The following is a 22,803-nucleotide window of genomic DNA, read 5'->3' as shown; positions in this document are numbered from 1 at the left end:
TGTTTTAAATTTTTTTAAAAAAAAATGGGGGGAGGGGAGGTACTGTTGCAATTTAGAGATGAGACGACAGACAAGATGCGATTTGGTGTGGATTTGGGTGGATTTGGGTGTTTCGTAACATAATGGAGAAATCCTGCTAGTCATTAAATATTCATTTATGCAAATAACTTTGGTAGAAACGATGGTTTTCATTGGACATTGTTGTTTTAAAAAAATAACATTGACATTGAGACTTGTGATACTAGAAATTTAGTATTATGTTATCAGACCGGTAGTATATATACTTTAACCGTTACTAATAATTCATTGTACGTTTCATTTCAGCGCTGGTAATTACATTTTATTTTGTTTAATATTACAATTTTTAAAGTGCTATTTAAAATCACAGGTGCTCGACGCGATCTTTATGTTAAGAAAAAAGAACAATTATAATATATAGAGGGTGAGCGGAGTGCAACGCATGGAACATACTAAGCAGAGAACCAGACTAGATAATACACTATATGTGTGGACTGTATATCAAGTCTTTTCAGAGGACCATCTATCTATTCAATGTAACTTTCGAATGTGTGGATAAAACCAGACACGGGATATTTACTTCCTGTTTCGATTTAGAAGTCAAGATTCACCTCCAAAGTTGCCCCTTCGTATGCGCTTCAAAAATGGAACAGTTGTAAGTGTCTTCCTAGCTATTAGCTTTTTCTATACACTGTCCTGATTAGAATAAGAAGACTTAGCTATTTGCGTATGATACATACCTGTTTACTTGCGTCTCATAGGCACTCGTTTATGTCAATGAAATAAGAAAAACTATTGACAACACGAGTCTCATTTATGGTGAAGATCATGCAGATAATGTATGCATTCGGTACAAGCTATGTCAGTAACGGGTGTACTTTTTAAGAATTTGATTACACATACTTTTAAATGGCTTTTATTCACTTTATTTAGATTCTTCCTTTTCCTTTCGAATGTCATTGGTTACACACCCCAATAAACACGTACAGTAAAACTCAATGTTAAAAGTACATGGACATTTTTGGACAAAGCGAACTTAAAGGTGTGATCAAACCAGATTGAATGTCAAGCGCTGTAATGCCACAATGAAAACTACGCATATTGAAAATAATGTCATGTTGACTAGGTGTGAAACAGTTCATTGATATATCGATGCATGAATACTTTTTCTGTAATGATACACGTATTGATACAAGAGACGGATAATCGATACAGAAATGACACTTACCATATGCAAGTTATTTTAGTCTTCAGCAGTCATGAATAATTATTATTAGTTTGCTTTGTTATTTTTGAAAATTAGAATTTATCTGAAACTGCAACTGCAGTCACAGGCACTCATTTTTATTAGTAAAAATGAAAAAAAAAAATACTATTGAGAATACTCACTGCCATCTATAAATTAACACAAAATGACATGGTTCATAATTAGTGCCCCACCCCCCATTCCAGGCTAATTGTCTTAACTCAGCAGCATGTTCAGCAAATACTGTACATTCCAAATATGTTCCACATGTATAATGAAGCACTTTACAGATCATTTAATAACCAGTTTTACACGATTTTTCAGCCTTGAATTATATTATATCTCAGATCTCGGAGATGCTTAATTACGCATATTTGGACAGAATTTATTTTATCTGGATTGCAGAAAATCACCCATGCAGGAGTCCTCCATACGTACCTTTTTTGTTATAACAGAAAACTTTCACAGCACAATAAATATGTTCTAATCACTATGAAAAATGAAACAATATTTTTGTTTAAGTTTGCTGCTGACTTCCTTTGATCAAAGTTAGTTGGCTTGCTTTGATGAGGTGCATGTGTTATTGAAGGCGCAGCTAAAGGCTCTCTTTGAAGGACCAAGCAAATACCTATTTATAACTGCTGTGGCAACTGAGACAGAATTTTTTTTTATTTGCTTGTTTTATTTATCAGTACTTCAAAGTTAAACAGTTTTCTTTGAAGTTGCAGGAAAACTATTTTTTCTGGTACATTTTTTAATAAAATTGCTGTCGTCTGGTTTACTGTAGTCATTTCCTATTCCCACCTTCAGAGATGGTTGATTGTAGCTAGTCAGTTACATGGCTATTTTGGTTGTATTACAGCATACAGTACCAAGGCCAGACATCAGCATAGGCAGATTATGATATAACACTGCAATGTTATGGTGGTTTGTCAATATAAAGCAAGGATTTGTTTATGTAACAATAGATTCCAATGCATTTTTATATCCAAGTTTGCGGGTACCTGTCATTGTGCCTTTGCATTTCTCCACTCCAAATCCAAGACTGTATATACAGTTTTTATCAGCCAAAAATGTTGTCACCAAAAATATCACCAGATAGTATATTTTGTTGCTAATAAGGAAAAAAACATCACAATTTGTGACACTGGCAAAGCCCGGCACAATCCCTGTTACTGTGTTCATTTCTGATTGTAGCCATATAAATATTGCATGTGACCTCAAAATCAAGACACATCGAGAATTGGGCAAAATGCCATTTGCAAATTTGGATAAGTATTTTTCGGATTCAAAGAAAAACTGATGAAGATTTTAATGAGATTCAGAACTGTGCTAAAGTTGAAAGAACTGATATTTTGGATGGGACAGTAACCAAGCGTAAGAAAGTGCATGATGCTTGGCTTAGTGTTTGGAATAAAAAATGTTCCTTGGATTTACAAAATTTATTCTGACTGACAAACAAGAGCTATATGACAGTGGTGTAAAGAATGTGGAAAATTAAACTCGATGGCAACTACTGGTTCTTCTGATCTGCAAAGTTCCACACTTTCTTGGCATGAGACATCTAGAAACCACCTATTTGCTAGGTTATAAGTCATAAAATCATTGAAATTCCCACTGACAGATGCCTGTACAACTCTACTTCAAGAGTACAGAGATCTCCAGACTTTGCAATCTTAGCTGCAAGTGTGTTGGTGTCACCAGTGACATTTGTGGCATGCAAGAGAGGTTTCAGTGTGCGGAACAAAATCAAGACAAAGAGAAGGTCCAGAATAAAATATGAGACCTTAACAAAAATGATGTGAGTCAAAGAAGAGGGACCTAGTGTGGAGGAATAGGATCCAAAGCTAAGCATCAGAAAATTTTGTGAAATGTGACATAGACAAAAGCGAACTTTATTGTAGTTAAAGAATATGATAATTGTACATGATGATATCAACTTTAATGGATATGTTTTTATAGAATAATAAATAATTACAAATATTTAAAACTGACAAAGTTTTTTGTCTGTTTATTCCTGGCATTTTAATGGACATTTAGCCATTTCAACATGCTCCTGGAAAAGGACTGCAACTTTTGCTGGTGGGACTCCTATTTTTACCAAGTTAGGAGTCCTGGACTCCTAGTTTTAAAATCCTAGTGAGACCTCTGATGTCTGCTTGGGCTGAATTGAAAGCTGCACTACCAATTTATCTATCGCAAGGTGAAATCTGTCACAATGAATTCTCATTAGTGGTTATTGCTAGTTCCGGTTTAGGTTAAACAATAACCACCAATCAGAAATTAGTATAGCTTATTCCCTGTGTGACAAGCAGGAAGTATTGGCAAAGCAACAGAAACTATGCGCATAAGTCATTAATTGATATGTAAAGTACTTTAAGCAGAGATGGTGTCAGGGTGTGCGAATACGTGAATCGTGCAAAATTTGAAAGAACTTGTGGACATTGATGTGTGAGAGCTCCCACAAATTAGTTGAAAGCCCTGCACATGAAAATGTGCTCAGTGAAGTATACAGTTTTTGTTTAGGCTAACCATTCTTGTCGGGACATCTGTTTTTTTCGTGTAGGCAACTGTTTATACATCTGGGTTCTTCAAACATGACATAAATGGTTGTTACACTAAATTTGATTGGCATATGGTGCCCAGGAATAAGTATTATTATGGAGTAGTGTGAACCTTTCATGAAGGAAGTTTTACAAATGTGTGTTGAAAATACAGGCTACCTAGAAAACCCAAAATGTCTGATTCCTGGTGTGGTTCATTATGATTTTGTTTGGCAGATACTGGCTGATGGTAGGGATGAAGGCAATAATTTTAAAGCTATGAAGCATATCGGATTATTGGAGCTGAGAAAGTGTTAATGAAGATACCAGTGAGTGATTTTGAACCTGAAAATATTGAACTATGACCATTTCTTCCCCACTACCTCCTTTGTTTCCTCTCACTCTTATTGCTTGACAAAGGGGGAGGTCTCTAAGATAAAATCCTGGCAGTATCTCTCTTTAAATTGTATATGGGGAACCAATTTGGAATTATTTCTCTTTGTATGCAGAGATATTAAACCTGTGAATGAAGGTGTAGATGGAATAAATAAAATTAGCACAGAATCAGTGATGGGGCAGATTTCAAACTGCTCAAGTTTATCACCTTGTGTAAGTTAAAAAAAAATATGAAATAGGACTAGGTGTAATCAGTAGGATTCCTTCTTCACTAGAAATACAAGTAACACTGGCCACAGCAGTCTTTTGCATCTGCATGGAAGTACAATGTGATAGAGTGTGCTGGTTCTCGTCCTCATTCCAATGACTAGGTTTGTTATAGATGAGATTTTCTTTGCACAAGGAAATTGCATTATTTCTTTTGTTTTGAAGATAACATCGTAATGCCTTCCAAGTTTAAGTGAGACATGAAATTGGTAATAAGATATTTTCAAAGCATTCCTGCTGTGCAAAACAATGGGCCTTGTGGCTATAATGAGTTAAAAGGAGCCACCATTAAATGACCTAAAATGTTGAATAAAACTCGCTGACAACTAACAGCTAATCTGTTTTAAAGTATTTTTGTTTTTTCATCAGCGAGAATAGCATATAAATATATGATAACTATATGTCTATCTGTAATCTGCATATTGGAAATACAACCAAAAATGTCAACATACATAAAAGGGCACCACCTACCTTCCAAAGATGGAAAGACTATCAAGTTTATATGTGTATCAGTAGGTATCATATCGCAGGCTGTGTATCGTGAATCGTATCAATATGCGGTACACATGTATCGTTTCACCCCATTCTCTTTTCTTCACCCAGTTGAGCCCCTGGCCACCTGATACTAATATTAGTACCCCTACTTCATGGACAGGGCACTAACAAGAGCATATGTGTATCAACAGTACAGCCGTGTGTGATTTACACCCAGCCTATTTTCAGCCTTCTATCAAAATTTTCAACATGCTCTTCACATATACTGAAAGAAATAGTCTCAGTATGACTAATGTTATGAAAAGTTACAAAAATATTGTGAAAAGTTACAAAATGTTGCAAAAGTTGTGGAAGTTTTCTTAGATGGCGATAAGTTCATTTACAATTATATATATTAATGACTATATATTGATTTTCAGTTTCAATTAATACTTCTATTTCACAAATTAAATTATATTGTATAGTAACTCATTCTGCATTAGATTTTTAACATATCGTTTTTATGTATAAAGAATTATTAAAATGTCCCTTTAGTGAATGGTATCCTTTTCATTAATATGACTTAGCTGTCTGCGAAATGGATCGATTAAATTTTATTATCAGTTGCAATCAATATTTCTATTTCACAAATGAAATTATGATGTGTAATAACTCATTTTCCATAGCATTTAACATATCACTTTAATAAAGATCGTTTAAAGGTCCTTTAAGCTAATGGAGTCCCTTTTGCGAATATGACTTACTGTCTGCAAAAAAAGACCCAACATGCTCTTGTGCAAAGACACATGGACATTATAGTTGGGTTTCCGTTAAAAGATCACCAGGAAGTGCATGATTTTGTGTTTGGCTGAAATGCTTTTGTACTAATAACAGAAATTGACACCATCCAAGAAAGACTTAATCACTTACGTTCAGTCATTGATGACAAAGACTCGCATGCCAGTGAAAGAAAGTTCTGCACCTACGTTGACACAGTAGTATATCCAGTGCTCAAAAAGAACGTCATTGATCCAGTCAACAGCGGCAAAATTGCAAGCACACGGACAAGCAACAAATCACATCCTCAAATCGGTCACAAAATGGAAGCTAGCTGATTTACCAAAATTTGTGAAACTGCTTCAGCAATTAGTGACCATTGAGCAGGTAGAGTCATGCCATTCTCAGAGAAACATGAGCAATTATTGCCTAAGTGAAAGATATTTGCACCACCTGGTTGACATTGATCACTCTGCCAAAATCACAGAAGAACAACAAGATAAGAAAACAAAAAGATTTGTCACTGACTGTGGTAAAGACCACCAAAATATGATTTACTCAATAGATGACAGAAGAACTGCAAACAGAATTCCTTCTATAGGCCCCAAACCTAACCAAATTAGAAGAAAGCAGGCAGAAAAGTTCATAATACCATCAAAAATGCCAAGTGCAAAATGCAAACTCTAAAGTGCAGTCGATATAAGATAGTTATTTTGCCACACCAGGTGCCGACTGTCATCACCTAATACTCTGACAAAATTTAGCTAGTATTTGCATAAAATATCAACAAAATATAAGGTGCATGGATGCTCATAAAAAACTGAACATAACACATCAATACCATTAATAACAATGGAGTTCTCCATTGGCCCAGTGGTTAGAGCATCTGCCTCGGAAGTGGGAGGTTGTGGGTTCGAACCCCGGCCATGTCATGCCAAAGACTTACAAAAATGGTACTAAGAGCTGCCTCGCTAGGCTCTCAGCATTAAGAATTTAGTGTTAGGACTGGTCAGCCTGGTGTCAGGATAATATGACTGTGTGGGACATCATGCTACATGTCTGTGGCTTGATGCTCCAGTGCTAGACATCACTATAAACTGCAACACTGCAGACATCATAGCAATATGACTAATTTTTTATTAAAGCTGTGTTAAAAATCCTAATCACACACACACATTAATAACAATATCCAAAGAAAAAAGAAAATTTAAAACCAAGACAAGAATAAAAAGAACAAAAACGAAAGACAGTATTTTTACATAGTTTTTTAATCACTTATGTTTCAATTTAAAATATATATGCCGTTTGAAAGAAATTGACAAATTAAAGATTTTAGATGCACTGTAACTTTGACAAATTAAAGATTTTACATGCACTTTTTGCACCCATCCTTCAGTGTTTGAAGCCAAATTCAAGCTTTTATAGCAACTTTGAAAAAATATACTTTCACTGATGAAAATGATGATAAATAAGCATCTGTTAGAAAATGAAAAACATGAAAGGCTTGTATGTGTGTCCATAGATAATAATTTATTTATGGAATGATCATATTAATATGCTTTGTAAATCACTGTCATCCAAAATTGCCCTACTCAAGAGAATTAAGAAATATTTACCTATGGAAACTTGCAATCTATACGACAAGTTATATATTCTTCCAACAATGGATTATTGTACAAATGTATGAGGAAACTGTGATAAATCTGAGCTTGACAGGATTTATAAACTTCAGAAATGAGCTTGACAGGATTTATAAACTTCAGAAATGAGCAGGAAGCGTAATTTTAGATGCATCTATTTGATCATGCCTCAAAAGCATTATTTACAGAACTGAAATGGTTCACAATATATGACAGGATCGATTTTCACAAGGCAGTTCTTTTATATAAATGTCTACATGGAACTGCACCAGAGTATCTTCAGGACATATTCAGGTCTTTTTCAACACAATACCAGTTGAGATCAATAGCACATGGAAACCTTCTAGCACCAAAACCAAGAACAGAGCAATTTAAAAAGAGTTTTCAATACTCTGGTACAGTTCTGTGGAATAAGCTTCCACTACATGTAAAATCTGCTGAAAATATTAGAGTATTTAAGAAGAGATATCATGAGCATGCATGTGTTTCTAATAGATAATGGAATTTAGTATTTTAATACTAAACATGTTAAAATAAACACTAATTATTGCTATCTTCATATAATGTGCATTGTTATACTCTCCTTACAAGGGCCTCAGGGGAGAATAGTCCTTGACTAATGAGTCACCCTCTATAAATAAAGCATTATTATTGTTATTATTATTATTGTTATTCAATATAATACATATCATGATAGCATTGCATGTTCTATTATGATAATTATGTTCAACATACAGTGGAACCCCGCCATAACGCGAATTCGGATATAACGCGGTCGTAGCATGGCTCCCGAAATTTCGTATATTCATTCACACATGGAGAAAAAAAATTTGGAGAAAAGTAAAAAAAACAAAACAAGAAATTAACTTCATTTTGGGCATGAGATTAGTTGTGACTTTTAAAATAATATGATCGTGGCATGGTTCCTGAAATTTGAAATTCATTTACGTGTATTTTTATCGGACCGTGAAAATATTTGTTTAACGTACGAGAAATAGTGTGTAAAACGTTTATTATAATTTGGTGGAAGAATTCGCGTATGACTTTTAATAATAAACGATCGGAACTTAACAATTTATCCAGGTTCTTTAAGTGATTTTGGAGAAGTGATCGTGTATGAATTCTAAAATAATACGATATATATAACGTACGAGAAATAGTGTGTACAACGCTTGGCTTCTGAAATTTATCAATTTGAACAGGTTGTGGTGAAGCTCCGTATTCTACTCTAGAAGAGAAAACTGGTTTCATTAGGTTTTTGAATTGTTAAGCCGAAGTAAACATTATCGGAAGTGTTACTTATTACGGATCCATGAGTAAAGCCAGTAAATCGTCTTTGTGATTGTCTTCCATGAATTCTGTATACAGTCGTTGCTCAAACAATAGCCGACATGGGCTTCTTATTTAACTGCAATCACAGCCAAGCAGCAGACAAAGCTGTGGTTGATACAAGAGTCGCACAATTTAATAAACATCAAAGGACGAAAGCCGCCAACATGTATGCTGTGCTTGGCGGTGTGATCAAACAACAAACAGTTGAAAGTAAATAATATCTAATACAGACACCGTATGTAGACCCGGGAATAGCTGCATGCAATGACCGTACGATATCAGACGGCAAGTAAATGGTTTCAATATTTGTTCATCCTATATTTTACACGACGAATTCAGACTATTACAAAATTATTGAATATTTTAAATCTGTACGATTTTCAATGAAATTACATCCATTATGGATGAACTGCATGCCACGACGGCACGGTAGCATACGGTGTTGATACACTTTTCATGATATAGCGATAGTCTGGTATTATCGGTCAATCTGTATTATCGTTCAAACAAATAAAAATTAGTAAATGTTTTTAATGCACAGTAATAACCTATAAATATATTAGCCATCGATTATTTTGAATATATCTTAATTAATGCATTCCAGTTAATATTCATCTGATGATAAGCCGACTTTTGATCATTGTACATGTAATACATACCATGACAGTATTGCATGTTCTATTATGATAATTATGTTCAACATAATACATATCATGACAATATTGCATGTTCTATCATGTTATGTTCAGTATGATACATATCGTGATACTATTGCATGTTCTATTATGATAATTATGTTCAATATAATACATACATGTACATGTATTATGATAGTATTGCATGTTCTATCATGATAATTGTTTTGTATATATTTCTTAAGGATTGAATTCTGTATATGTATCACAGTAATTGCATTTAGTGTGATATCTATCACCATAATTGCATTCAGTGTGATATCCATCACCATAATTGCATTCTATGTGGTATCTATCACCATAATTGCATTCTGTGAAATATCTATGACCATAATTTCATTATATGTAATATCTATCACCATTATTGCATTCTTGTGATATCTATGACCATAATTGCATTCTATGTGATATCTATGACCATAATTGCATTCTATGTGATATCTATGACCATAATTGCATTCTATGTGATATCTATGACCATAATTGCATTCTATGTGATATTATCATGATTATTGTGTTCTAGATGGTATGTATCACAATAAAAGTGTTCTATATGATCTGTATCATGACAGTATTACATACGTGTGCGTGTGTGATTTGGATTTTTAAAATAGCTTTAATTTTTTTTTAGTCATTTGGCTATAGTGCCTGCATTGTGGCAGTTTATTATGATGTCTAGCACTGGGGCATCATGCTGGAGACATGTAACATCATGTCCCACCCATTCATATTATCCTGACACCAGACCACCCAGTCCTAACTCTAACCTCTAATTGCTGAGCACCAAGTGAGGCAGCTGCTAGTACCATTATTATAAGTCTTTGGTATGACTCTGTCAGGGTTCGAAACTGGGACCTTCCGCATCTGAGGTGGATGCTCTAACTGGAGCAGTATGTCACATATATAAACAAAAAAATGTGTCCATTTTTGCACAGTAAGCATCACTTGCATCAGTGTGTAAATCCATTGCTGGATATGTTTGATGTCTGGAACAAATGAAAACTTATGTATTTTCCAATCCTTTCTGTCTTTATTTTAAATGTTTACTAGATACTGATTAGAAGATAAAATGCTTTAGAAACACATTTATTATTACAATGCATTAAAAAGGTGTACCCAGCACATGGTAACAAGAAGTGAAACTGGACCCTAAATATAAGCTCCATTATTCTGTCATCAAAATATTTAACAATTAAAAAAGTTTTCTGTCAATATAAAAATTTAAGCCATTCTGATGATTATATTTAGTATCTGGTACTTTATTTAATGTAATCTTGTTGTATTACAGAAGAAATGTAATCTTGTTGTATTACAGAGGAAATGTAATCTTGTCATATTACAGAGGAAATGTAATCTTGTCATATTACAGAGGAAATGTAATCTTGTCGTATTACAGAGGAAATGTAATTTTGTCGTATTACAGAGGAAATGTAATCTTGTCGTATTACAGAGGAAATGTAATCTTGTCGTATTACAGAGGAAACATAATCTTGTTGTATTACAGAGGAAATTTAATCTTGTTGTATTACAGAGGAAACATGATCTTGTTGTATTACAGAGGAAATTTAATCTTGTATTACAGAGGAAATGTAATCTTGTCGTATTACAGAGGAAATGTAATCTTGTCGTATTACAGAGGAAACATAATCTTGTTGTATTACAGAGGAAATTTAATCTTGTTGTATTACAGAGGAAACATGATCTTGTTGTATTACAGAGGAAATTTAATCTTGTTGTATTACAGAGGAAATGTAATCTTGTTGTATTACAGAGGAATGAATGAACAGGATATAGAGACCTTAAAGAGCAACAGAATCAACTTGAGTGATAACATAGCAGATCCAGATTCAGTCAATGAATTTCTTTTTGTGCGAGATGTATTTACAGAGGCCATGAAAGAAGAAGTTGAGGTAAGACTGTACTTTTTAGCTCCACATTACATTGACTAGATGACCATATGAGATGGCCTATTGTCCATCATCTGTCTGCCATCCATCCATGGGCACAAGTTTGTTATCGCTACCACTCCAATATTATTTACAGGATTGCCATAAAACTTTACAAACATATTCAAGAAAATGTTGCCACTAGGAAATACAATATGGCTACTTCAATTTTTATGCTACTTCTCCCATATGAATTGTCTTATTAAAATGAGATGTTTTGTTAAAGGCTTCTTACAATGTAAAATGGTGAACTTGTCTGCATTTGCAACAAGCACAGTGAAGGAAATAAAGGCATACCGCTGTGTAACTTGTATGTTCTGGTAAACTTGTCTGTATTTGCAACAAGCACAGTGAAGGAAATAAAGGCATACCGCTGTGTAACTTGTATGTACTGGTAAACTTGTCTGCATTTGCAACAAGCACAATGAACGAAATAAAGGCATACCTCTGTGTAACTTGTATGTACTGGTAAACTTGTCTGCATTTGTAACAAGCACAATGAAGGAAATAAAGGCATACCGCTGTGTAACTTGTATGTACTGTGACTGGCATTGCATTATAAGGGGAAAAACACACTGTCTGAAAGATACAACGGATCTGAGTGGCTGCTTCCATGAGCTTAAGAAATGAACTTGAACTAGTCCAAAGCACACTCATTTAAGCAGTTATTAAGACAGGGAAATTAATTTATCTTGATTAAATGATACTAGCCTCCAAATATGCAATAAATGAGTTATAAAATATATATAAAATAAATAGAAGAAAAGATACAGGCTAGTGATTATTTTTCCCAATTTACCTCAGATGTCTAGGAAGTGGAAAGAACAACACAGAGCTAGCAGTCTTTGAAAGGTGCACACATCTGAAGTGAGGCTAATCTGTATACTCTCCAACCCAAGTTGAATCATATACCAGAATAAAAAGGATTAACAACACTTAAGATATACATGGTCTGTGTTTTATTTTTTAAAAGATAACAGGAATACCAGAGGTTAAATTGGGGAAATTCTTTTTCTTTAAAATTCAGATGCAATGCAAACTATGAAACTGTTGAGCATAACCTATTTCTAACCCCCACCCCCACCCCAACGGATGGTCATATCAACATGGGGTTTTCACCAAGTGACTTCTTATGATATCTAATAGGTCCTAAATGAAAATAGTGCCAATCCTACACACTGGCAGCCATCTAGAACAGGGATTCTCAAGCTGTGGTAAGCAGACCATGGATGGTCCACAGGCTCCATTCAGGTGGTCCATGGAAAGGCTGCAATAGTTACCTATCGGGTACACGCAACATAACAGAAGATCATTTAGTAGTCCACCAAGTCTCTAAGCAATGTTCAAGTGATCAGCGAAAATAAAAAACTTAACAACCACTGATCTAGAAAACCATTTTTTCTCTCAAGAATATCAGAGATGGTTTCCAAATACATGTACAGTATTTAGAAGAAAACATTTTGGATTCTTGCAAATTCTTTGCAGTCAGTAGAGCGTCAGCCTGAGTTATCTTCCCAGAAATTTTGTATCTTATCAGGACAAGCACCTGGCTGGTATGATCGTCATATTTCTTCAGAAACATGTGTTATCATCATAGAAGTTAAAGATTTCTAACAACAAAGAAGTACTTACATTTATATTAGTGGTTAAGGCAAAGTTTTGTTGCAAGGTATTCGAGCTGACTCTGTGTCCACGTTTCTTGACAAACTCTCAGTCCTGTTCATTGTAGAAAATTACCTCAAGGTCTGACCCCAGAAAATGGCAGATAATTTATTACTGGATGTTCAAACAGATGCAAAACTAACTGAGTCCTAATTAGGCAGATTGTTGAGGATAGATCATTAAAGAGTCAAAACAGTGATGTGTTTTCAATTAATTTTGATGTAATAACTAATATAGTAAATCCATTAACAATAATATTTCAGTGTGTTTATAATTTTATTTCTTCGTTGAATCAGTGTAAGAGAGCTAAAGGTTTCTTCAAATGTTTAAAGTGGTTTTTTTACCTCCTGTAAACACAGTTGACATCAGTGCAGCATGTTTGTAGGTTGACTGAAGAGGGTACAGTTCCTTATTGTGGTCTATTTTTAGTGGAAAATAACAACAACAATTACAGCTACTGTTACTGCTACTAATGGCTGTCAGAATAAAAAAGGAATTGCTTGCTTGTCCTTTTTAAAGGAATTTTACTAGTAACAATATACTACATGGTTAATTCCAAACCCATGTAGTAACATTACCCTATTTCCAAGCACAGAAGTTTTGTGATCTCGAAACTTAATGTAGTAACAATACTACATAGCATCCCCCCAAACACATGTAGTAAAATTACTCTATCTCCAGGCACTGATTTTGTAATCTCCAAAACCTGATGTAGTAACAATGCTACAACTGATGTACAGTGTAACAATACTACATAGCTCAAATGCTATCCCAAAACCCATGTAGTAACATTACCCTATCTCCAAGCACTGATCTGTAATCTCCAAAACCTGATGTAGTAACAAGACTACAACTGATGTAGTAACAATACTACATAGCTGTAATGTTATCCCCATACCCGTGTAGTAACATTAGCCTATCTCTGACCGCTCCGGTGGCCTAGTGGTTAGAGCGTCCGCCTCGGATGTGGGAGGTCGTGGGTTCGATCCCTGGCCGAGTCATACCAAAGACTTACAAAAATGGTACTAACAGCTGCCTCGCTTGGCACTCACCATTAAGAGGTTAGTGTTAGGACTGGTCGGCCCGGTGTCAGGATAATGTGACTGGGTGGAACATCATGCCACATGTCTGCGGCATGATGCCCCAGTGCTAGACATCACTAAAAACTGCCACACTGCAGACATCGTAGCGATATGACTGAAAAATTGTTAAAGCTACGTAAAAAATCCAAATCACACACACACACACACAGCCTATCTCCAGGCACTGATTAGTGATATCTGAAACCTGATTTAGTAACAATACTACATAGCTCTTCTAATATCCCCGAAACCCATGTAGTAACATTACCCTATTTCAAGGCACTGATATGTGACCTCCAATCTTGATGTAGTAACAATACTACATTATAGCCAGGACCCCCCAAACCCATGTAGTAGCATTACCCTATTTCCAAACACTGATTTTGTGAACTCCAAAACCTGATTTAGTAACAATACTACATAACTACCCCCCCAATCCATGTAGTAACATTACCCTATTTCCAAGCACTGATTTATCATCTCTGAAACCTGATGTAGTAACAATACTAAAACTGATGTAGTAACAATACTACAGAGCTATCCCTCCCAAGCCCATATAGTAACACTACCCTATGTCCAGGCACTGGTTTTGTGATCTCGAAAATCTGATGTAGTAACAACACTATATTGTCCATCACCAAACTAATGTACCAGTAGTAACTTTGCTCTTTTTCAAGGTAAATGGTCATTTTATGATCTTCAAAATCTGTTGAGGTAATAGTACTACATTGATCCCTAAACCCATATGGTAATTGTACCCTATTTCCAGATGACAGTGTATAAATGATTTATTTGTAATCACCAAAACCTGATGTAATAACAATCAGTGTTTCCCTTTATGCACATTTGTGCGTCAGGGACGCACGCTCGAGAAAATTGACGCACACATTTTGTTGCCGTGCGTTTTTTTGACGCAAGGGATTCGAATAATGAGATCAGGATTTATTTAATATCCAATGCGTTGTACGAAGGGTGGCATCATGTCTACTTCAAGCATAGGCATTGACTGGTTTCCCGCTTTGTTTAGTCCCTGTGTTGGGCTCTTCTATTCCTATAGCGGAGTGGAACGCAGGGAACATACAAAATAAGGAACCAGACTAGCATAGGCACTGTTATGACGGAGTAGCTTCCCCTAATCTCGCGAGCTCTCACGTGATTTCCATTGAGCTGAGCAAGATGGACATAGTACACAATTAATTTTACTATATGTTCTCTACATTTGTTTCTCAGTACTGACCTTTCCACTGTGTGACAATCAATGCAAATCATATGTTAATCTAAAATACCTTCAAAGATGACTTCACGGTGAAGTTCTTGTCAAAGGTTGACCTGCTCTTTTTTTAGATCATTGACTCTCAACATAACAGCATGTAACCAGAACACGTATTTCACTTCCGGATCATCACCAAGGCCTTATTACTCACTGTGCACTGTCGCCAAAATACATACAGACAACAACACCCTGAGCTCATATTATCAAGAATAAACAGTTACCTTTAAATCCCTACCAAAACTGCATAAATAAAACTCTTCTATCACCATCAAAATGAGAGAGGAAAAAATGTTCTAAAAATAGACTAGAACTACATTCGTGGGTACTGAACTGGAAGTATTAATTGTGATGTAATTCCTGACAGGCTCCATGTTTTACACCAATTTTAGTCAAACTTTTATATTTGCATGCTATACCTATTTCAACTTTATACATGAAGTCTTTTTGAATTTCCTTGCAAGGAAAACATGTGACACCTGTCAGAAAGTATGTAGTGCTGGTGTTCCACAGGGTGCAAGTTCTGGTCCAAGTGCTCTTGAGAAAGCAAAACTAAATTTGCTATATCTTCCTTAATTATAGGAATTTTTCAATGCAGTAAAAACCTAATTGTGATACAAGATAAGCCCTGTCTGAAAATATGTTTGAAAATTACAAATATTGATAAATTCAGTTTTAATGGCAAATTAAATAAACATTTAAATTTTAAAAACTACATTTTATTGAAAACTTAAATTTTCATACAAGTTTTAAAACACAGTTTGACAAATTTTAGACAGAAAAGTTGACTAATGAATGATATTTAAAACAAATGGTAGTTTGGGTCTGTATAACTGATAACATTTTCCCCAGGGGTAGTGAAGCATCATAGCTCATAGTGATTTTGGCAGCAAACCGCAATATGCCTGTCCAGATGCATATAGGTGTACACACTAAAGAAACACTGACAGGTGCTATGTTCCACATTTATTGTGTCAGGTACTTAGGCAGTTGTTTCCATAACTAATAGCACATTCAGATTTAAAGTTCTAATGGGACCACTACCATGTTTTATAGCAAAAATGCATTCCATTTCAATGTCGATAACAACAAAAGGTGGCAATGGGATAGGAAAATAGTTTCTAGGGAGGTTCTACCTTACTGAAAAATGGTGCTGATCTCTCTCATGAAAACCTAAGCCATGTCTTTGAGGTGCCATGTATCAGTGTGGTGATATGAACTAATCTTGGTCACTTATGGCAGTACACTGCACATGCCCTTATGAAACCATGCTATTACCACCAGACTACTCAGGAGAGCTTCCAAGCTAATCCAACTCTAACACTTTGTTCCAGATACCAGGCTAGACTTGAAAAGATACAGTATGTTTCACTTAATTCTAGAAAACAGTAAGATCTATGTAAATGAAGTTAAAATGTGTTAGATATGGTGATTTCAAATTAACATTAAGGTTGCAAGCATGGGGGAAAATATTAAACTTGACAGAGTGACACTCAGAAATGTGAAGCAATGGCCATGTATTAAAGTGTTAAATTCATCCTAAAAGTATATGAGGTTTCTAGAAGCACATTTAGCCATTTACAAGTTAAATAACTAATCAGGTAGACTATGTATCATAAAGTTTAAGGCAATGTTGGGGCGGTGAGGTTTGATCATTGGTGTAAACATTATTACATACCAGTATACAGGAAAGTCAAGTGACAATATACTAAATTAGAATGTGTTACTATAAGCATTCTTATTCATGAGGGAAATAACAATTTTGGATATTGCAAGTGAATACAGCCAAATGTGGTCATAAAAATCAACTATAAGTACCAATAAATCCTATATCATCGGCTAAATATGAAATTCTCATCCCCAAAACTTGTAAACAAGGATGGAAATTTGCATATGTGGGACATATACAATGTACTTGTTAAGATCAAATGTGCAAACATAATTCAAATTATCTATTTGAACATTTATATGGTATTTTGAAGAGTGTTGGTTACCAATTATTAAGCTCATTGATTGAATGGAATCAGATATCAGCTGATGTTTCAATACCGCACTCTGTCAAAGTACTAAATTGAAATATGTTACCATACATAGGCATATTCATGATGAAAATAACATTTTGGGATATTTTCAGTGCACATAGCCATAAATGTGCTTTACAGGTTCACTATAGGTAAAATGTCAGCCTATATGATGTACTGAATGTGAACTTTTGATCCCAAACATTCTAAAATGGATGGATATTTGTACATGTGGGATATGTAACCATGTACAAAGTTAAATTCAAATAATTTGTTTGAATGCTTCTTATGTAATCTTTAGAGTGTCAATTAACAAATAGTATTAGTAATTAATAATGCATAAATCAAGATGGATCATTAGAATTCCCATAACATCATATAGGCCACAATGCCGCACTACACCAATCAATATCTTAACCTAACTGAACAATAAAATGGAATGCATTTTGTATTCAACTTACATCATTTTGCTTTTTTCTTACATCCAAGGGTAAATATACCTGGGGGAAGCATATTTTATCCCTTTGACCTGTATTTCATTCTCAGACAGTTTAAAATGATTTAGTAGAGAACATGAGTAGGTTCTAGTATAAAGTTTTCATCGCTGTCCTCTCACTAAATACCTTATAACTATGTTTATAAACAATTACTGAAGGCTATACAAGCAGATGTTTGTTACTCAGGAAGTGACCCCATCATAAACACATAAATTAACTGATTGGACCCCTAATAAATAGTCTGAATGGCCAATACAAATTATAATTTTGTCTTCATGTATTTTTAATGAAGGTCTCATTTTGACTACAAAGATATTTTCTCTGACAAAATGTGACAAAAATCCAACATTGGAGCTTTTATATGGTGTAGGAATACATACATGCTGATAACATTTAATATGATTCCCAAAAATATTATATATGTGCATTTTAGGGGTTTTTTAATTTTTTTTTTTAATTTTTATAAATTTTATTAAAATTTTTAAAATAAAAATTAATTTTTTACTTTTAATTTCATTCTTATATTTTAAAAGTCAATATACATGACATATTAAAATTTCATGTGTCTATCTTTAATAATAAAGATTTTATACCAATTTAAACTTTGCTCAAATACTGCCCTTACAGGACATAGTACACAATTAATTTTACTATATGTTCTCTACATTTGTTTCTCAGTACTGACCTTTCCACTGTGTGACAATCAATGCAAATCATATGTTAATCTAAAATACCTTCAAAGATGACTTCACGGTGAAGTTCTTGTCAAAGGTTGACCTGCTCTTTTTTTAGATCATTGACTCTCAACATAACAGCATGTAACCAGAACACGTATTTCACTTCCGGATCATCACCAAGGCCTCATTACTCACTGTGCACTGTCGCCAAAATACATACAGACAACAACACCCTGAGCTCATATTATCAAGAATAAACAGTTACCTTTAAATCCCTACCAAAACTGCATAAATAAAACTCTTCTATCACCATCAAAATGAGAGAGGAAAAAATGTTCTAAAAATAGACTAGAACTACATTCGTGGGTACTGAACTGGAAGTATTAATTGTGATGTAATTCCAGATGTCATCTTGATGTTTAACGTCAATGCTTGTTGCACTAGAAAGTGATTTCCGAATAAAAACGTCATGCACTAAAAATCATTAACGAAGAAAGTGAAGGAAGCAGAACACAAAAGTAACGGTGAATCTAACTTTAATGAAAAATGGAGAAAATAATTCCCTTGACTGGAATACGGCACATCCATTAGGATTACCAGTGTGATTTAGTCCTACATGTAAGACATAGCACATTTTGATTTTGTTGAGGTGCTGTCTTACTATCCAAATAACGGCCTTGTATAGTGTGTTCCGATGTCGTTGACATCGGAATGAGTAATCAAAGTTTCAGGAACATCTCACACATTTGGCAGCCTATATCGACATTTTTCCACTAATTTATGTGTAATTAATATACTTACTGTGCTGTCTTTATCCTGGTGGAATAAAAATATGACACTAGCAAATGGATGCATTTTCACGTTCCGTTGACATACATTTGAATTTGTTGCAATGCGACGGTAGTCGAAGTATGCCGAAGTAAGTTCAAGTAGGTTGATGTTTGGGATATGTTTCTTGAACGAAACGAAACGTTGCTTACAGTTCCAATAGGCATAATATATTTGTTATTCGTTTCGTTAAAAAATAATGTTTCAACTTTATCCGCTTTCGGCATTCTCGGCTTTCATCGCTTTCCAGCCCACTGAAAAGTAGGCCAAAGAAACTTGAAAACGGGTCCATTTCTTTTGTGAGAATTTTGTTGTTGTTGTTGTTGTGGGGTTTAACGCCATTTTTCAGCACGATAGGCTATACATGGCGGCCAGTATTAATGGTGGAGGAAGAACCCGGAAAACCCCGGAAAGAACCACCGACCCACGAGAAGCTACTGGCAAGCTTTCTCACATGCCCACATTGGCTGAATCTTAGACTCGAACCGCCGCAGACAGAGGTGAGATGGCACTGATCCGTAACGAAGAGCGCTTTAGACCACTCGGCCACTCGTGGCCCCCTTTGTGAGAATTTGAATTTATTAGAGAAAAGGCATCATAGTAAGTAAAGTCTGACTAAAAACAATATAACTTTACTTTGTAGAAAAGCGTCATTATTTTAGTTGTCAGTTGTGTGAAATATTCTGAAAATTTTACTTTCGTAACGATGTTAGTCGGCATCAAAAACATACTACACAGCGCCATTAGTTAGGCTGTAAGACCCTGACGCCCACAACATAAATATCAGCGTCGGGTCTCTTACAGGTAGGACTACAGTGTGATTCTGATGATAGCGTGATTGCGAAGACGGCAAAAGTGAATAATCCTTTCATGACAGAGTTTAAGAATTTTAACAAATCTGCCCTCGGTCACAACAAGATATCTGGAGAACACATTATAATCCAAGAAATTCTTTCACAACAAAGAAATCAGTAAACGTCCCGAGACAGATGCGTTAATTTGGATTAAACAGTCAGGGGGTCATTGTAGCTACGATGTCGTAGCCTCAACTTGATTTGTTGTGGTTGAAGCTACGAACTGATCCCATATGTAATGGAGCAAAAAAAATCATCACTAAAGTCAGAAACACAAACAGTGTACAAATCAACTACATAAGTATAATCATGTTGTGAAAGAAGTTTGGCTTATTTTGAATTTATTAAGCCCTTACACGATAAAATAAATTGGCATGGTTACTCTAACCTTATCCTGTCCGCCATAACAGATAACGTGAGACTCTCGCCGTGACCCCATTTCTACCTAAGGCTTGCCAGACCATATTTTGATATTCTACGCTATATTATTATCAATTAAGTGCGAATAATCGCTTCTTGGTGGAATTACAAAGTTGCCGATAAACCGTATTTTCTATTAATGCGCAGAATTTCTGACCCAAATGGCGCCAAATTTTCACTATGATTTGTTTACATTTCCAAATAAGGCGTCAGTATCCTTATATAGCACACAAACAAACGAGGCTGAGAATGGAAGCAATCATTATTTGAAATAACATGGTGGATGATCAAAATGAAAATATCGGCTAAAAAAGGTAAACGAGATTTTACAACTATTTATACAAAGATTTTATATACTTCCGTAATTAAATAAGAGGACTACTCAATTTATTGGATTATATGCAAGGAATTTGTTTAAAGTGTTATTATTAGGCTAAAAGAGCGCCGGGTGTGAATCACACCCGGCTTGCTCCATTAACACATATATGCTGATGTTAGTACCCTGTCCACGAGGTACGAGTAAGGGTACTAATATTAATACTATGGGTCATTGCAGATTTTGTTGGTTTTTAACTTTGCAGCAATAAAAGAAAGACCATAAAGTTCAAGTGCAACTTATTAGAAACAAGATGAATCATTAGCCTCCTTGATTTTTGGATAAATTTGTTCTAGGACGAAGTACAATGAAACCGATGATAGTACACATTTTATGACAGGCAGTAAATTGACTGCCATTTGGTTAAAAAGATTTATTAGGCTTTTTGTATTGGCTTGTATGTAACATGTTGGTCTATAATATTGCTTCAAAAAGATTATAAGGAAACTGTTAAAAGTACGATTTTAAAAGAAAAATGAACTAATAAAATTATTCTTTGAATGGACAATGCATTTGTTTGTTAATTGTGCATGTTGGTTTATTTTTATGTTTAGAGAGAGTATGTTGTGCAAGTTGCAAAATCCTATTTCAAGCTGAAAAAATACGAGTCGGATGAAAATTTGTCGGTATATTTTTGACCCCCACATTTTTTATTTGACCCCCAGTTCTGACACCAAGGTTTTTTTTTTACCCTCAGTTTTACACCCCTGGGGGATACACTGACAATACTAAATAGCTATCCTCCAAACACATGTAGTAACATTATCCAATTTCCAGGTGTCATTGTAAAACTGCTTTTGTGACCACCAAAACCTGATGTAGTAACAATACTTAGCTATCCCCCAAAACTCATGTAGTAATATTATGCTGTTTCCAGGTGACAGTGAAAATATAATTTGCGATCACCAAAATCTGCTTTGGTAACAATACTATCTTGCTATCTCCCAAACCCATGTAGTAATATTACTCTATTTCTAGGTGACAGTGTAAAACTGCTTTTGTGATCACCAAAATCTGTTGTAGTAACAATACTACATTGCTAATTACCAAACCCATTTAAAATAAATTACTCTATTCCCAGGAAACAGTGCTACACTGAGTTTGTGATCTCCAAACCCTGCTGTAGTAAGAACACTACATAATGGTAAACACCAAAATCATGTAGTAATGTTTCCCTATTTCCATGTGAAAATGTACCACTCATTTTGTGGCCTCCAAAATCCTGATGTAGTAACAACACTTCATTGGTAATCACAGAACCCATGTAGTAATATTACCCTGTTTCCAAGGTAACAGTGTATTGCTGATTATGCAATCTCCAAACCTGATGTAGTAATAATACAACATTGACTCAAATCCATGTAGCAGCATGACCCTATAATTTTCCAGGCAAGAGTAGAACACTGATATTGTCTTCACAAAAACCCGATGGAGTAATTTTGCTACAAGGATGAAGTTCAGTGATATGCATTAATGATTTTTGTTAATATAGTAACATGATGACATTGTTACTTCTGAAACCCATCTTGTAGTGATATTTCTTGGTGATGATGCTTTACTACTTTCTTAATATCTAACACTTCCAGCAATATTACCCTATTTCTAAAGTAATAGTTCAATACCATTGTTTTGATCTTCAAAACCATTAGTTGTTACTACATATATTACTACAAGTCCAAAATTTACTGCTTTGCAATAATACTACTTGATAATGTAGCATTTCTACACTGTTAGTCTCAAAATCCTTTTGTAATAATGCTCTGTTTTCAGGGAAAAATAACC

At 34.8% G+C, this 22,803-nt stretch overlaps 1 protein-coding gene across 4 annotated transcripts in view; it reads left to right on the top strand.

Moving 5' to 3' along the window:
• The first annotated feature begins 553 nt into the window (after positions 1–553).
• LOC149772747 (caspase-3-like) overlaps positions 554–22,803 on the top strand; it is a 112,317-nt gene continuing 90,067 nt past the window's right edge. For all 4 annotated transcript variants that reach the window (XM_089947342.1, XM_089947339.1, XM_089947341.1 and 1 more), the window contains exons 1-2: positions 554–673; positions 11,160–11,298. In XM_089947342.1, coding sequence (XP_089803468.1) covers positions 663–673; positions 11,160–11,298 — 150 coding nt within the window. In that variant the 5' untranslated portion in view covers positions 554–662. The remainder of the gene's footprint in view (positions 674–11,159; positions 11,299–22,803) is intronic.

The sequence above is a fragment of the Sinohyriopsis cumingii genome, unplaced genomic scaffold (assembly GCF_028554795.1).
Source record: "Sinohyriopsis cumingii isolate HCF-2022 unplaced genomic scaffold, ASM2855479v2 utg001176l, whole genome shotgun sequence".
Classification (NCBI taxonomy): Eukaryota; Metazoa; Mollusca; class Bivalvia; order Unionida; family Unionidae; genus Sinohyriopsis; species Sinohyriopsis cumingii.
Note: the sequence above shows the minus strand (reverse complement) of the source record. Positions and strands in the feature narration are given on the sequence as shown.